This window comes from Pieris rapae, chromosome 9, assembly GCF_905147795.1.
Source record: "Pieris rapae chromosome 9, ilPieRapa1.1, whole genome shotgun sequence".
Lineage (NCBI taxonomy): Eukaryota > Metazoa > Arthropoda > Insecta > Lepidoptera > Pieridae > Pieris > Pieris rapae.
In genome coordinates this window covers 852,492-870,188 of record NC_059517.1, presented here as the reverse complement: position 1 = coordinate 870,188, position 17,697 = coordinate 852,492, and the positions used below count along the sequence as shown (strand labels likewise).

The 17,697-nt window shown below is 31.7% G+C and overlaps 3 protein-coding genes across 3 annotated transcripts; 2 read left to right on the top strand and 1 right to left on the bottom strand.

The window, feature by feature from the left end:
- The first annotated feature begins 1,492 nt into the window (after positions 1-1,492).
- On the top strand, positions 1,493-4,818 carry LOC110992598. The gene is made up of 4 exons (XM_022258480.2): positions 1,493-1,621; positions 2,803-3,052; positions 3,156-3,295; positions 4,691-4,818. Exons 1-4 carry the CDS (start codon positions 1,591-1,593, stop codon positions 4,744-4,746), a joined length of 477 nt encoding a protein of 158 aa, XP_022114172.2. The 5' UTR covers positions 1,493-1,590; the 3' UTR covers positions 4,747-4,818.
- Positions 4,819-7,340: 2,522 nt separating this feature from the next.
- Positions 7,341-13,521, top strand: LOC110992613. The gene is made up of 6 exons (XM_022258496.2): positions 7,341-7,462; positions 8,878-9,025; positions 10,829-10,986; positions 11,823-11,996; positions 12,728-12,916; positions 13,264-13,521. The coding sequence occupies exons 1-6, from the start codon at positions 7,441-7,443 to the stop codon at positions 13,470-13,472; spliced, it is 900 nt and encodes a 299-aa protein (XP_022114188.2). The 5' UTR covers positions 7,341-7,440; the 3' UTR covers positions 13,473-13,521.
- Positions 13,522-16,304: 2,783 nt separating this feature from the next.
- On the bottom strand, positions 16,305-16,949 carry LOC123689470. Its single transcript, XM_045629632.1, has one exon. It carries the CDS (start codon positions 16,947-16,949, stop codon positions 16,305-16,307), a length of 645 nt encoding a protein of 214 aa, XP_045485588.1.
- Positions 16,950-17,697: the final 748 nt, after the last annotated feature.

Sequence of the window (17,697 nt, the reverse complement as noted above, 5' to 3'; positions counted from 1 at the left end):
ATTACAGTTCATAGAGTTCCTCTCACCACCTCGTTCACATGTTTGACAAATAAAATATTTCTTTAAAAAAAATTACCGAATAAAGTTGCTTACGTTAAAATTAAAGTTATTTTCAAATGGTTTTAATTAATAAGGAATATGGAATGTCAATTAAATTTTGAAATATTGGTTTAAAAGCAATACTGTCAGTATAGTATTGTAAAGCGCCTGTTGAGAAATGACATTATTTAGAGATGTTGCTATTATATTATAATAGGATTCAATCTTCGTTAAAGTCACATAGATTATTAAATTGGACAAATTCAATCGTATATCCATAATCTGACCGTCATATATTTCATAATATTATAGAAAATAAACGGCTCATCGTCATGTCATGTAACCTATGTACACCTATTTTTTTTTTATGGGTAAATAAACGTTGTGCATTGCAATAGCACAACTGGTGCAGGATTTTTGTTCCTACTAGCCTTCCTCCCCTGGGTCCATTCTCGCTAGAGTATTTTTTCATCACCCTAGCTAAACATCTTCCGTTGATGGCTGGATGGCAAATTTTATTGTAGGATGAAGCATTAAACTCCTAGTTGCCGAAGCATGCTCCAATCCTAGGCCCATCAATGCAGGCGTTCCTTATTTGGGTTGATCCCTTCTGCCTCGTATACATTACGAGCTGTATTAAAAATTTCATCACCTTGATCCTTAGCTCATGAGACTCGTTTTTGCTAACTAGCTAACTGTGGAATCGACTGCCAGTGGGGATCTTCCCTGGGAGATATGACCACCAATCGTTAAAAGAAAGATTAAACACTTTCATAAAAGGCCAGCAATGTACAAGAATTGGGGTCCAATAGGCTAGTTTCCCCCTAAACTACAAAATATATTTATATAATACATCGGTGATGTACCTGCTAATAAGAATTCTTGTTGAAATCTATTTTCTGTTTTGCTTATAGCCCTGTTGTTGAGAACAGGATAATTTTTATCAGTTTTCTCGGGGCTTTACGTTATATATCGAATGACGCTGCTCCATATTTATTTACAGTAGTGTTGTTCTTGTCCGCTCATATTTTATCGATTCATTTAATTTTAAGGCAAGTTGAATTATATTTACAAAATATACTGTTTTGAATTACAGTGATGATTTATTGCAGATTTAATTAAACTTGTAAGAAAGAAGAAAGTGTGAAATGAATACATTAAGTAAAATAGCGCAATTTGATTTATTGGTTAATGAATTAAGAGGGAAATAATGTTTAAATTCCCAACGCCATATACATTTTCAAATGTTGTTAGTCAAATTATGAATCGGAACAAAAAACTATGTAAGATAAATTAAACAATTTTACAAATATTGAGAAACTATGAATCGAAAACCAGATAATTTTGAAAATAAATTGGCAACATCCTTATACACAAGTGAATACATATAGTTAAACCGTTCTTATCGACAACTAGACACATCCCTAATAAACAAGATACACAAGTGCAAAAAGTCGCGAGACAAGATTCATTTATAAACACAGTATTTATAAAATGGCACCAGTCTCATGACAAACAGCGGACAGGTCAAGTTCATTTAAATATTTTAAAATGAACAAGTTTTGTGCTTTGTTAATTGTCGGTGAGTTTTAATTATTTAATTATTCGTTTTGCTTTTAAAATTGGCTTCCAATTATAAGTTCAGGGTTTTAAAATATTATTACGAGACAATTCTGGCTTCGTTAAAAAAATATACGTAAGTCAGACAAGTTTAAATAAATTTACTCTCTGGCATTGTGAGTGTCCATGGGCGGCGGTATCATTTAACATCAGGTGAGCCTCCTGCCCCTTTGCCCCCTGTTCTATAAAAAAAAGACGCTCGCAGTCTTACCCATAAATTGACATAAACCCTATATACAGCATATACTATTTTCTTAATCAACATAGTAATAATAATAATTAAAAATTAATCAATAGAAAATTAAAACAAATTTATAAAGTTTGGTCTCTGTATCTTTAACGCTGACAGCATTTCCTCGCTGTATTGCGATACTTATTAATTGGGGTCACTGGTACTATCTACCAGGCGCCAACTTAAACCTTTAGTTTTATCCTAAGAATAAAAATAAAACACTAACTAGCTAGTTTAATTTAACTTGACTGATAGTTATTTGTTACTGTGTGAACTACTTGATTTGTTTAATATGTTTGCTAACAATAGACAATTAATATAATAAAAAATAATGTATACTCATTAGGAAATTATTTATAGAACCACTTAAGTTCGTTAAGTCATAATTTCGTCCAAATGGGAAAACCAAATACGTATTTAATTCAATATTTTCGAACTGAACCAGCCTTGCATTCTTGACTGATTTTTATTCAAAATGAATCAGACTTCTGTATCTGTCTCATGATCGTTTGTCAATCTAATAGGCAAGGCGATGACTTTTTGGATCTAAGGCAAGCGGGTTTCCTCACGATTCCTTAGCTTTAGAGGAAATTTTAAATGTGCACATAGAAAGCCTGATATCCAAAAATTGCTGCACAGCCGGGTATCGATCCTACGACCTTAGGTATGAGAGTCGCAAGCTGAAACATTAAGCAAACACTGCTCTCAATTTTATTTAGCAGAGTATTTAATAGCAACCATAATATTTCTTAAGGAAATAATTACTATTTATCCAGTTAATCTAGAACTTAATAATTATTATGCAAACGTAAAACAAGGAAATTTATTATTCATTCATTGTTTGTGTGATGGATATTAGATTTATTCTAAATATGATAATTGGTTTCATGTTGGATCAAAATTTGTTTCAGCTTTTCTAAGCAGCGTGGCGTGTAGAAGATTAGTGCGGCAGACAACTGACGAATTAGATGACAGATACGGTTTCAATCAGCAATGGCAAAGACCTCAGAATCCATGGATGAGGCCCAATCAGCCATGGATGCGGCCCAGTGACCCTTGGGGCAGACCCATGAACCCAGTGGATCCTTTTCCCAATCCTTTCCCCAATCCTAATCCAATCCCCACAGTACCAACGCCTGCTCCCACACAGGCACCTGGCGGGTAAGTTAGGGGGCTTTTAATATTGAACTAAAACCAGTGATTAATTTGTATATTTATTTTGAATGTAATTCATAAAGTCAAATAAAATGTAACTTTTATTCAGGTCAACGACAGAATCCCCTGATGTTCTAGCCTGTCAGAGAAACTGTCCAGGAACAGCTGAGTACAATCCAGTATGCGGCTCCAATGGTAAAGATTACGACAACCCTGGCCGTCTTTACTGTGCCCAGATGTGTGGAATTTGTAAGTATTTTGCATAAATGGATATTTCTACTTATACTCTCTCTTAGCAATGACACTCTCAGCAATGTTTAATTATATTCTATGTGTAGTGTACTACAGTACTGATATGGAGATTACGTTTTGTATTACGAAAAGCTTGTTGTAACTCTTTGAACAATATTTTTCTAAAAGAACTAAAGTTTTCTATAAATATGGCTTACAAAAAAATATTCATAAAGTTAAAATTCATACATTCATCACCCAGAGTAGACAAATAATTAAAAACCACTGTGCTACTTATTATACGACTGCTATTATGTTACTACAAGTAATGTAATAGCAGTCTTTCCGGGAGCGACAAATGCGTATGTAATTTTTATTTATTTTAAGTAACATAAATATTCTAAGTAATTAATAGACTAAAAGAAAAAACTGAAATTTAACTTTAAACAAACGGCCATTAATAGTAAATATTTAAAAGAAATCACTAAATTGCTTCAAATTCAAAATCTTTATCATATGGTTTTATACATGGATGTACTATAAAAATTCAAATAGATAATGAATTTAAACCGACTAAAAATTAAAGTTATCAGTTTGAACTGTCATTAGATACTATTTGACGATGACCTATTCAGTTACCAAGCACGTCTTAATTTCGTCTTCGCTTATTTCTATTTGACGGGAACTAAAATTCATGACGAGAAGAATGGTTTGCTTTTTTATTAAAATCATTTCCAACATAGAGAACCGTCGTTCATCTAAATCAGTCAATTTGAGGTATGCTTCTAACCCATTTGAAATCGGTTTATTTTTCCTAAATTATTTTTTGTTACTTCACATTAATTTCAAACTGTTCGTGATTAACGTTGAGGAGTATTAAAAAGCGATTGCTTAATTAAAACATGATATTTATTGAGAATAAATATATTATTTATCGAGTAAACAAGTTATCAATAAGGAAAACGCAAAGTTAAAAGATTCGCTTTGTGTATGTTATTACGATTGTTATCTTATTATTAAATAATTTAGTACATAGTTTGTCACAAGGAAAATCGATCTCTGTAATCATTATCAGGAAAGGTTAGACGACCTTAATAAAAAACATACAACTAACAGTGATACTATTTTACCTTTAAATACAGAATAGTCATTATTTTTTATAAACAAAAATTTGTAGGAAATAAAAAGCACGAATATATAATTACTATAGTCAAAGTCAAAGTGAAATAGCTTAGTAAAGTAAAATAAAATATATTCGAAAAAGAGCCATTAATTAGAACATGCTAATTTAAAAGTCATTTCAATAAAACAAAATATATAAATCAGGTTTTTTAAATGTCTGACCACGTTTTTTAAATAATAATTCATGTCGAATGAACTAGTATTATAATTAAAATTTGTATTTTGTTCCAGCTGTGACGATGCTTCGACAATCAAAGTGCCCAACAACGCCTGCTCCTACCTCATAATTTATTAAGTTATTGTAGATAAGGTTTATAGATAAGCTAATAAAGATTATAAATGACAATTTTTTAATATAATCTTGTAAGGTTTTTACTTATCCCTACAGTGTTTTCGACTATATTCATTGATTCTTAAGTAACTTCAGCGACACTAAAAGACCTCAAATAAAGCTTTTTAAATATGACAGAAGGCAATCGGGCAGAATGCTCATTTGATGTTAGTATTCTTCTTCTTCTACTTACACTCGTACACTCTTGACAGAGCGGTGGTGATCGCTATGTAGAAGGGGCAGATGTGATGTGTTTCACGACGTTCCGCCATTGTTAGTTACATTCACATTGCCAGAGGGTTCAAAAGCATTGTCGACCTTTCAAGAATTGGTACGCTCTGTTCTTGAAGGACTCTAACTTGAATTGTTTTTCTTGGACACATTTTTGCACTAGTTTTATTGATTGTTTTATTCAGTTTACATTAACGTTACCACTGTTGCATCCATGCCTTTATATCCCCATAGTAGAAAGTTCTTGGACATATTTAAGGTTTGAAGTATAAGGTATCCAACTATTTTAAAACAGTAAACAGTTAAAAAACCTAACAAAGTACTATAGAACATACAACTTGACTATTCCGCTTGTTTAATTATTATTATTTCAATAACATACAAACAACTACAGCAATTGCTATTTATTTATAAAAGGCGTTTAATAATTTTGATAATTATTGCGTTAATACTTGAAAACACTCAAGTTATAAGTCATTTAAGAAAATATTTCTATACAGTACTACAATATGTTCCTTTATTCATAATCGCCAAACAAGAAATTAAAGACGGAGGGCTCCCTATAGTGCTAATAATACTGGAACGGTCCAAATTCATAAACCAAGTGGCGCTGCAACATTTAGTTTTGGTCTCAGATTTCTGAATATTCTTCGTCCTCATTTGTTTCTTCTAATAGGCCACTAGATCAGCTTCTTCACGCACATATTTGTTTCGAAGACAAGCCGTCATATATTTTGGTTCATTAAAAGAGCGTCATAAATACGCAATTGGAATAGGCCATCGGTGCTCAACTGGATTTAACCTACGAGCTAAGAGTCGTTTGCACGCACTAGCCCAATACTGATTTTGAATAATAATGAGCATAAATAAATTTATCCTGCTAATAATAAAATTATAAAAATTTAGAGAAGCAAGAAGAGTTTTTATAAAATTCAATAATTGTATTTGTTAATTTATAAAGTTTTATTATTGTATTTTTAATATATTTTGTTTCAGAAATATAATGTTTATGTATTTTATTTTACTATTAAGAAATTATCGATTAATTATTAAATTTCTTTCAAACTTAACTTAAAGTAACTTTATTCATATAGGTAATCAAGTACATTAACAACAACAGAAAAGATGTTTAAACTGGAGGAATATGTTAATGTCTTTACGTATTGTTTATAATTAATTTTGAAACAGGATAGCTTGGAAAAGACATAAAGGACGAAACTACATATGTAAGAATATTACTAATTGAAATATACATAATTCATAACTTATTAGTAAGAGCAAATTAGTCCTTGTTCTACACCTATATATGTCTCACAATAACCGGGAAATAATTTATTGCTTTCCAATATTATACATGTATAATTCGACGTTAGAATAGGTCTGTACATTGTCATGTTTATGGTGATATAATAAGTTAATTGAGGAAGGCCTATATCCAGCAGTGGATGTCAAAAATTTGAAGCAAATAATTATTTTCATAAACTTTGTCTAGCAGAAATCTCAATAGCGGGCTGAATAAATTTAGGGTTCTATTTTGAAAATCGAATAAAATATTATGCGCCTACCTAGCATAATAGCAATGACGTTTAGAAGTTTCAAATACAGCTCGTAATTCTACAATTTGTATAATTTGTTTCCGGAATGTAAATTTCTGGGCCAATTTTTATTTACACAAGCATTTTTAGGCTATCTACTACCATCCGAGGACAAAGCAATTTTATAGTTTTGTATTATCCTTAGAAATTGCGAAAAAAATACCACTTTTTTATTAATATTTTTTTTAATAAAATTAGTAAGTAAACTTTATCATTAAAACAACAATCGTGTCCCACTGGTCTGCAGCTCATCGTGTTTTAAGAAGAAGGAACCTTTAGGCACCAAGGACCTCATAGTGGTATTTTGTGTTTCTTTACTTTTGGTCTATACATATATATTATGAAAAATAAAAATAATTTGTTAGTTTTTAAAAAATATTGTAACTATTTAATTATCTTTTTGTTTATTGAATTATTTATGTCTCAGGGAAATACGTAATAAATTTAAATAAACAATTGCTTAAGTGGCTACTCAATAATATTATTTGGTTAGAAATCTTTTATACATAGTAGTATTATAAATACATCACCACAGTTCATTGCAAATTGTTGTATCCGCATATGAAGCTGTAGAAACTTTGGTCTAAGTGACGTTCAAAATACTGCTTGTATCTAATTTATTTCGAGGTCTCCGAGTAAACCCAGGATAATTGCCATTTCTAAACATTTGGATACAATCCTATCATGACTCAGATAACTCATGACTTATTAAATATCCGGTCAGGTAAAATTTATATTGCACACCACGTTTAACCGCAGGTCATTTAGTTAACTGACGCTGCTGTGATATGTTATATTAAATTAGTTGTATTCGAGAGTTATTGATGAAAATGGTGTTTTTCGTGAGTAAGTGTTTTTGGTGTTTATTACTTCCGTAGTTTCGTAGAACCTGCGTAGGCTTTTGCTACGAGAAATATGTCAAGTGAATAATGTAATAATTTAGGGTAAAAATTTTGTGTGGACAAACTTATCGTCTATCAAAATCCTTCAAAGCAAAGTATTATGCGAACACGGTTTGACTTACGAGAGTAAGTACTAAGATAAGCTTAACTGATGATCCTAAGAGACATACTCTTGTATGTATATTACATTAAAACAGTTTGCAACCGTTTGTTATTAAAATACAAAGCATCCAACGTGATATTACCAATGACGTTATATCGATTTCATAATGAGTTGTTAATTGGCATATCCCACTATTAGTGATTTAATAGTTACTGTGTTATTTAATTTTTAAAATTAAAAGTCTAGAAAGATATTTATAAGATGGTTTGAATTCTACTAAAACAATTTGTAAATGACTTTAATTTTATTTAAACGAAGTATCGTTAAATACTAACAAACGTTAAATAATTAATTTGCAATATTACTTTTTTTACTAAAAGTTATTTTTTGTAAAATGTAATTAAAAATTATATGATACGTTATTATGCAATCAACAGCTTTTTAAAAACATAAAAAATTGCATCAAAGCATACATATATATTACATTTTCTTAGATATTCTTCTTAAACAACATTCTTAACATTTCAATAGAATTTACAGTGAATTTCGAAAATCTTTTTAAGAAATTAAATTCATAAAAAGGGTATTGCTTTAGCTTTTTTAGGTTGAATTTTACCTTAACATCCTGTGAAATAAAGACTTGTATGTGGACTCTGTTTCCGCACTTAGACGCTCAATAGGTTAAAATAAAGTAAAGTTAAAATAAATATTACCAATTTTGAAACGATCTAATTGAAATAAAAATTATCGTTACGGCGTTTATTACGAAATTATCGTAAACAAAATTCAACAGAATGTCAAAGACGGTAAAGAACACGGATTTCCCAAATTGATTCGACCTAGACCTTCAAAACAGCGTAAACTAGAAAGGCCCTGCATATTCATCCTTGATCTGATTTAAATCAGATATAATAAAACAAAATACAGCATTAAACTGTTTAACATACACGCTCAACATAAAGTAATTTTATGCCCATATCACAGCTTTTCCTTCGACAAAGGCCTCTATTATTTTTTAACAAAATTGGTGTTTTCTAGTGGTTCAAATCTACATTGGATGCAATCTTCATATTATATGATTGAAGAAATTCTTGTTTGATGTGATAATTTTTGTGTGAAATGGCTGGGAGCAAAATAACAAAAATTTGTCAAAAAGTCATAAAACTTCTTTCTTCTTTAACCTATGTTATGAAGAAGAAATAATTTGATCCCATTTCGACTTAAATTAATTATAATGTGAAATTTTTATTTTTCAGTATTTCTAATAGTACTAGTATGCCATCAGTCACTCTGTTATCCAAATTGGAATCCCAGAGGCAACTCAGGTCGCAGCCGCGAATATGACTCCGATTATAATAATAGAGTGGTCTTCCCGGATACTGACGATGATTATTATCCAACTTGGTAAGTTATTAAATCAAAATAACTTTATTCATATAGTTAACCAAGTTAACTAGAACGTCAACAGAAAAGATGTTATATTTACATTTCCTACCAGTTCGCAATTCAATATCATAGAGCCGGCGAGAAGAACTCTTTTTAATCCTTTTAATCGCCAAGTTTTGTATGACTCAAAACTTGGTCTGTAACAATGGACTTTCTTTCTATGTGCGCATTTAACAACGGTGAAGGAAAACATCGTTAGGAAACCGGCTTTCACTAGACCCAAAAAGTCGACCACGTGTCTCGACAAATAATCATAATTGAGATTCAGAAATCTGAGGTCTAGACCTTAATAGTTTGTAGCGAGGAACGACGAATGATTTTTTTTAAAGTTTCTGTGACGTTAATAAAAGTTATTATATTTTAAGTGAAAATTAATCCGTAATTTTTTTTTTTGCATTCACCAGCAGTATTTATTTTTCTATTTTGCAGGGTAACATTGTAATAAACCGATAGGTAAAAGGGTTAGAAACAAACTAATTATTAATAGACATACATATAGGAATTGTCAGTCATAAAGGCTATTTCGCAAACTATGTCACCAAATTCCATTTAATACCAAAATAACACAAACCTACGGGAGCCTATATTTGATTTCATATAAATTTATTTAAGTCTATACTATTTATAATTCCAACTGAATTATGTTCAAATTACAATAACGCATAAATTTGCATATATGTAATCATGATGATTGCATGATGTATTGCATAATGTTCAATGCCATATAAAATCAATAGTAAAATTCCCTGAACGTCATATTATATCATTATATATCACCTATTATCGAAATACCTTATTTATGAAGTTCGATGATGTTGACGTGATCTTGAGTAATTTTTGGGTGACGCATCAGAATTTCTTAATCAAATTGGATTATAGAGGTCTATTTTATATTACAAAATTGTGTTTACTTAGTACATTTTATCATTATTTATTTAGGTTATATATTAAGTTTACCATATCATACATAATGCTTTTTTATATGTTACAAGCTCTTTTATAAAATAGATGATATAACCATAATGTAACATAACAACAAGAAATGTAATTTATTAGCGATGCAATGGGTGGGCGGCTAAAAAGCAATCTCATCCATCCAATAAAGAAAAATACTAAATAGGGTAAATTGGAATAAGTGAAATTAACAAATCAAATTGCATGTAACAAAAACGTTAACTAAAAAGCCAACGCACAATCATGATGGCGATGTTTCATTTATTAATATTAAGGCTTTATTGCTGACACCTAATATAATATATATAAATATTTGTTTTAGTTCATAACCTAACCTATTCTAATACATTAGATGTGCCGGTTTTGGTGATCGTCGTGTCCTGTTCCAGCTGTTTCCAGTCTTTCTAATGTTAGATCTTCTGGTTTAAGTTGTTGATTCTATTTTTTTTTATATTGTCAGCCCATCTCTTGCTCCGTCTTCCTCTTTTTCATTTACATATAGTGGTTACCGTTCAGTAAGAATTTAAGTCCATTTTAACCTGCTACCTTTCCATATGTGCCCGGTACAGCACTATTTAAATTTTTACAATTATAATACAATTAGTTTTTCTTAACAAAAAGAAATTAAAATACTATTGAATAAAGATTTCACACGATTTGTATGCTTTATAATAATGTAGATTACATTTTGTGAAGAGATAGAGAGAAGACAAAAGTTCTTTCAAAAAGTTTGAGCCTACAAATAGATTTTCATAAACATTTTAACATATATAACGAAGAAATAGCGATTTATTATGTAACCTACAGGTGGCAGGAAAATACAACCCATAGACCAATTCCGGCGAATAACTTCCAGTCTTGCGTGTCCTCATGTCCTGTGGCGCCTTACAACCCCGTTTGTGGCACCGATGACGTCACGTATCAGAATATTGATCGACTTAAATGTGTTGCTCGATGCGGACACAGTAAGTATCGCTTTTATTAGACGAAGTAGATGTTAGATAGGGATTTATTTATTTCGTTATCCTACAGCTAACAAAATTTATATCAACAAACAATTACACTAGAAGTAAAGCCTAAGATGGAAAACATAATATTTACATACAAAAAGATTCAACATTTACAAAAGGGAAAATAACTAAAAAACTAACATTTAACTTTATACCTAATTTACATATAACATAAAAATTGAGGTAGGCGAAGGAAAGTGAGGCCTGTCTATGAGTGTAACTAAACCAAATGAAAATTAAGTGAAATGTAAACAGTTAAAAGCTCCCATATTAAACATGGGTCTCTCATTACTGAGGGTTCGATCCCGGCTGTGCACCAATGGACTTTCTTTGGTTGCTGCTCCCACTAAGTTATTTCTTTTAATTTTTCAACAGTTCTATAAATCTATTTCATTTAAAACTACATACTCCTCCGTAAGGCAAGCAACGCACACTTTAACATTGATATCCATGAGCGATGACTGCCCTTTTTGGGCAACCCATACCCTAGTTTGCCCCCTTATACTATATAAAAAAACTAACCTAAAATTTTGAATTAAATCAATTGATATTCCATTGCATAAATATCCACTCTAGGGATAAGTTTCGCTAGGGGGTTTGTCTGTAGAATACCGACAAAAAAGATTCCCATTTGCCTTAGAAGAAGTTAAGAAGAGTCTCAAATAGCACATAAAGTACGACGACTATTAAAGACCAAGGTGAAATGGCTTTACTTAACTCAAACTCAACATTCAAACACACACAATTTTAGTTTGTTGAATGGATTATCCAATATTTTACTTACATTCCAGACATTCAAGTCAAGCAGTGGTCAGCGTGTGAAAAAAAAGAAGATTCTAGAAGCAACCTCCAAAGTTGTATCAAAAAATGTCCCGCGACACCAGAGTATTTGCCCGTGTGTGGGACTGACAATGTGACCTACAATAATATTGGGAAACTGTACTGTGCACAAAACTGTGGCGCCCGTAAGTAGATATAAAAAAGCTTTAACGCCCAAACTCAGTAACCTATTCCAATCCATTTTTTACTATCTGAGATAGACATTTAATTCAAATATTGATAAAACTGTGCCAATAACCAATCGGCGGATTTTAACAGCCATCTGTCGATCCAAGCTATCCATGGAAGGAACCTTTGTATGAAAATAATAGTTCAACTGTGTCAATATCTTAAGATTTTAACTTACACGGGTACATTTTCAAAATAATTAACGCTATTTGATATGTTTTAAACTTATCAAATATGAGTGTAAAGAGCGAAGAGATTACATTCTATCCGTCGCCAAAAATGGATTGTCTTCGTAGTTTGATTATTGGGATGCAGATCGATCGACTGCCACGATCTGATCTCAGATTGAAAACAATCTGTCTCAATTGTGGATTAATTATTGGGTTCGGGCGTAAGTTTACTATTGAGTAGGTTCTAAATATTACAGCTTTGGTTGGTTGGTTTAGTTTTGTTGATTTTGAAATATATTTAAGATTGTAAAATCCTGCTATGTGGTTGTGAACTAATAAAATACGAAATTAAATAAATTTTGTTCAAAATATTACAATAAACCAGTGGCATTTTTAGACCTGTGCCTCAGATTTCTGTATCTGATTTATGATCATTTGTCAATCTAATGCATGTAGGTCATCAGTCTCCTGTGCTTGACATAGTTCGTGGAATGTTTGTATACACATAGATATTTCAGGTGTACAGCTGAAAAGGACTGCGCCCTGTCCTCGAGTTGATACAACTACTACAGAACGAAGTGTAGACTTTATTAGGAAATGCATATCAAATTGTCCAAGCATATCCGGCTACAGTCCAGTGTGTGGGTCAGATGGTGTCACGTATTCAAACATAGGGAAGCTTCAATGTGTACAAGGGTGTGGTGTTGGTAAGGCTTTTGTCATCCTCCTAAGCGACTAGTTATTTGCAGGATTACGTTCTTTTGACTAACTCAGGACGAACTAAAGCGGATGCTGACGGCAGATATGTCTCTTGTTCGGGGAACAAAGTTGTAAATCACAATTACGACTGTTTTTTTTACTTTCTTGGGTCTATGTAATTTTTTTCAAAATTTTAGACCTATACATAGATGTAGACCTAGACAGCATATATATACCTACAGATGTAGAAGAAATCAGTTCAGTTAAAAAACAAATTGTCTGCCCGAATTGTATATTTAAAATTAATTCCATTATATTTCTATGTATATTTTGTATAGAGCTGCATTTTTTCCAGATGTAACAGTAAAGAGCCATACATCGTGTTTCCTCCTAAATACATCACCAACACCACATACCACAACGATCGACGTGCCTTTTCCAAGTATGACCACTCCACCCACAGGCTTTATAATTCCACAGGATGTGCTTGACGAGGTCTTCAATAATCCACTAGCTCACGATAATGATGAAGTACCCAAAATAGATCCAAGGTTTGATACATAGAGGCTGTAAATTGTAACTTGTAGTCAATTAAAATTGTTGAAAAATATGTTTTTATGCTGTTTTAATAAAATTTCTCTCTTGCAATAATTTTCATATACTGTTTTTTCATCCTATAGTCATTCCAATCTTTACCTATACTTTTTAGCTTTTGGCAGAAAGCTACCTATATTTTTTGTATCAAGTTATCGCAGCTGAGTGAAAAAAATTGTATAATAGTATGTCACAAATGTTTATCGCAATTTTTAAGGCAATCCTACTCAGTTCAATAAATCTAAAACGAGCCATGCGCTTAGCGTTCCAATTCATAGAAGGCGGGCAATGCACTTGCTAGCCCTCTGGAATTGAGAGTGTCCATGGGCAGCACTTGAATCAGATGAGCCTCTTGGTCGTTTGTCCCATGTGCTATAAAAATTTTTTGCTAGAAACGAATGCTCCATCATGGTCTCGTAATTGAGCGAGTCAATACAATACATATTTTTAAATTGTTGCGTCCCCAAACATTGTAAAGAATAATAAACAAATGTAATAATAAAAATACAGAAAAGCTATATAGCTAAACATGCACTACAGTTTGGAACTTACTCTGGGAAGTAAATACTTGTCCCCTAATCGGACGCTCTTATATCAAATGTCGATAAGTAATTTACCTTACCTTATAGTTAAAAAAAAACATATCCCAGAAGATAAAGTCCCAAGTTCAGATGTTTTTAACCAGGGTTCTACACAATATGACAATATTTTTGATATATAAAAAACAACTCAATTTATAGTACATTAAGCATGCAAATACATTTATTTATTGTTTTACAGAAATACACTACAAATACATATTTACAGACTATGCTAATACGATAATGTCTTGAAAAAATATAATAATACATAAAAACAATGTCGCTACTATTAATTCACGTTGCGAATATAAAATATATCAATAGTAGTGCAACGTTTTGGTTCACGGGTATCACGGGGTTCAACCTCGGCCGCGGCCGTCGCAATATCCCATTGGTACAAAGGTACCAGGTTCTTGGAGACATTTGGTTAGTAGACTTTTAGTATATAGTTGACCAACTGTAAGGCCCGTCTGGTATCCAGTAAATTAACTAGGTAAAGAAGCATTATAATACATTTTGATGTACAAGAAAAATCAACTAATAATACTTTACTCTATATACACAATTAAAATCTACGCACTATATATATAGCTTAATTATCTAACATAACGTAAATACATCGGAAAATGTTTGAAATAAGCCCTGGGCTCTTCAAAGTCCGCAGTGTTTGAGAATATCTGTACACGAGAGAAAACGTTTTGCTTCAAGTTTTGTTATGTATGTCTACGAATATTTGTATTGTAAGAGGTTTACCATGACCTATTAAAGGCAATATACGATAAATATTTGATTACAACATCATATTTACAACATGTATTTTACCTGACAGCGAGTAAATGCTGCAATATTTAAGGTACACTTTAACAAGGATCCAACTTTTTAACCATATTTTATTATGCTATGTATTTAGTTATTACTATTATATTAACCGGTGGAAGCAGATAGTCCGCGCTAGATGCTTCGTTGCTGACCACGACGCTCAGACATGAGCTGCCGACTAAACAGAGAGAGTATTTAGTTATTGCAGCGACGAAGGCAAAGTAGAGTGGCTATTGGAATACGGCGTTTAAACATGAAAACATCTCGTCTCCGTTGGAGAACACCACAAACTAAAAACAAGCGATAAAGCATCAAAAAGCGTGACCTCGCATCGTCAAGTTGACAGATGTAGAACGGTCGCATCTTCTTTACATTTAAAGAAGTTTATTTTCATTGAAACATACGTGTCAAAGATAAAATATATCACCACAAATAGCTACGTTGTACACTGTTATTAGACTCCATCTATCAAGAAACTTCGCGATTTCGATTTAGGGAAGATCTTCCTTCACTTCAGTATTGCAAGTGAGACCGAGTGGTGTTTAGAAATGACGATAGTGACTTGGATGGCCTGAACAAATATTACTCTGTACAAGCAATATTATGTAAATAATACAATCAATTATGCGTTTATTATAGTATATATAAACTTATAGTAGCACTGTTGCATTGCTGAACAATCACTATCACTTCCAGTAAATTAAAAAAGTCAGAACAATCTTAATTCAATTAATCGAAAACTACAACTTGTGAGCATCTTATTAAAACAAAGCGTAAAAGTATCACTTGTAACATATATTATTTTTGAAAATGATTAATGTAATTATGAAATTAGGAAATCTATGGATTTACACAGATAAAAAGTGACCTTTTTACGTATGGGCCTCAGATTTCTGTTTACTATATGCTATATATGTTTCATTATCATTTGTCCAATAGACAAGTAGGTTATCAGCCTCATGTGCCTGACACACGCCATTGACTTTTTGGTCTAAGGCGAGTCAGTTTCTTCACAATGTTTTTCTTCACCGTTCGATCGAATGAGCACAGAAAGAAAATTCATTGGTGCACATCAGGAAGCCTCACACTGAAGGGTGCACGCTGTTAACACTACTCAGATAATAAAAAAAGGGTTTTGTAAATAAAACACGGAAAAAATTTAAACCACTGCTTTGCATGACTAAAAGATTAGAGATTAGAATGTTTAGAAGGTTGTAAATGTAAATTCACAATTAATTTAATTTGTTGTTTTTTGACGTTCATAAGTGTACATGTTTACCTATATGAATAAAGATATTTTTGAGTTTGAGTTACAATAAAAATTAATTAAAACTCGAAAAAGCCATAATTCACATCTTAATTACAATTGAAAGTTGCTCTTCTACATTCTAGAGTCTAAAATCTAGACAAAGTGAGACATTTGAACAAGAAAAATTAAACAAGTTGTAACCACACTTATAAACTTCAGTATAAGTGTGATATTTACATCAAACATTCCATAAATATCGATTTTCAATGGACAAGCATTCACAACTTCTATCAAAGTCTTAGCTTGGACACGAGCTTCTTTTGGTAAATCATAATTCATAACAATCTTATTGGCCAGAATTTTTGTTTCATTACGTTTCGTAAGAAGATTGTCACACACATAGCAAATGAGAATAACAGATACAAATTCATTCGCAGACCACACAATCATTCTGAACAGAAATTGGGAATCTTTTAAAATGCGATAATAATAAATATAAGTCCAAATAGCGAATACAATATAGCAAAAATTTGATATCAATGTTTGGAACACAGTAATAGTTAGCATTGTTTCAATCAAGTTCAACATTAATTCTTCAATTAAATTAAAAGATATTGATACGAACTTAATACTAAAACTGGTACGTCCAATATAATATATGTTTTTTTGTTTCAAATTTCCATCCTCGTTCCATGTGTTTAATGCATCATTCACAAGTGTCATTCTTTCTGTTACCATATTAATGTAGACGGTGAATATAAATTGTTCTAATTTTAGTCCAAACGCAATTAATGACATACAAAAAATTTGAGGTGAAATATTGTTACTAAAATAAATATCATGAAAACCACACAGAAAACAACTAAGGCATAAAACGGCAAGCTGAATTCGAAGTTTTTGTTTAAATTTCTTGTAAAATTCACTTTTCACACCAAGTATCCAATCGACTTTGGAAACGGTTTGAATAAATATGATATTCCTTTTAGAGGAAACTAAAGGTACAATCAAAGATATTACGAATTCTGTTAAAATTATGCTTGGGAACACGTTGAAAAGATCGAACACTACCCCTTTAAATTCATAAGGTGTCCGCAAACAGTTTAAAATCTCACGTAAGTACAATAGTATTATGATGAAAAACACACAGAAAGTATAAAATTTACTTATACGAGACGATATTCTTAATTTACCATTTGTATAGGTAAATCGAAATATTCCCACACATTTCTCTAGCGTGAGTAATGGATTCAATGTCTCTACAATATAGGGGACATTTTTATCCATATTAGTACCTTCTTTTTTCTTTCTTGACTTTTATCAGATTTTATGAAATGATGGAAAATAGGGACACAAAACCAATATTTTTTTATTCCCTCCGTAATTCGCAAACTATCAGAATGTGGCAAGATACGCTCTTTTCAGCTGATGCCCACAGTCCCTCGTTTCCAACAGGCCCAAAACAAGGTGTTCACGTGTTGCTGAAGTCTCTTTTGTATTGTCTGATCTTTTACAGTCTTCCCCGTCAGTGACAATTCCCAAATACCAT

Coding starts and splice junctions, on each gene's coding strand:
- LOC123689470 (XM_045629632.1), bottom strand. CDS start 16,949: ATGTCATTAATTGCGTTTGGACTAAAATTAGAACAATTTATATTCACC.
- LOC110992613 (XM_022258496.2), top strand. CDS start 7,441: ATGAAAATGGTGTTTTTCGTGA. Junction 10,987..11,822: donor TGTTGCTCGATGCGGACACA/GTAAGTATCGCT, acceptor CTTACATTCCAG/ACATTCAAGTCAAGCAGTGG. Junction 12,917..13,263: donor TGTACAAGGGTGTGGTGTTG/GTAAGGCTTTTG, acceptor CATTTTTTCCAG/ATGTAACAGTAAAGAGCCAT.
- LOC110992598 (XM_022258480.2), top strand. CDS start 1,591: ATGAACAAGTTTTGTGCTTTGTTAATTGTCG. Junction 1,622..2,802: donor TTGTGCTTTGTTAATTGTCG/GTGAGTTTTAAT, acceptor AATTTGTTTCAG/CTTTTCTAAGCAGCGTGGCG. Junction 3,053..3,155: donor CCCACACAGGCACCTGGCGG/GTAAGTTAGGGG, acceptor ACTTTTATTCAG/GTCAACGACAGAATCCCCTG.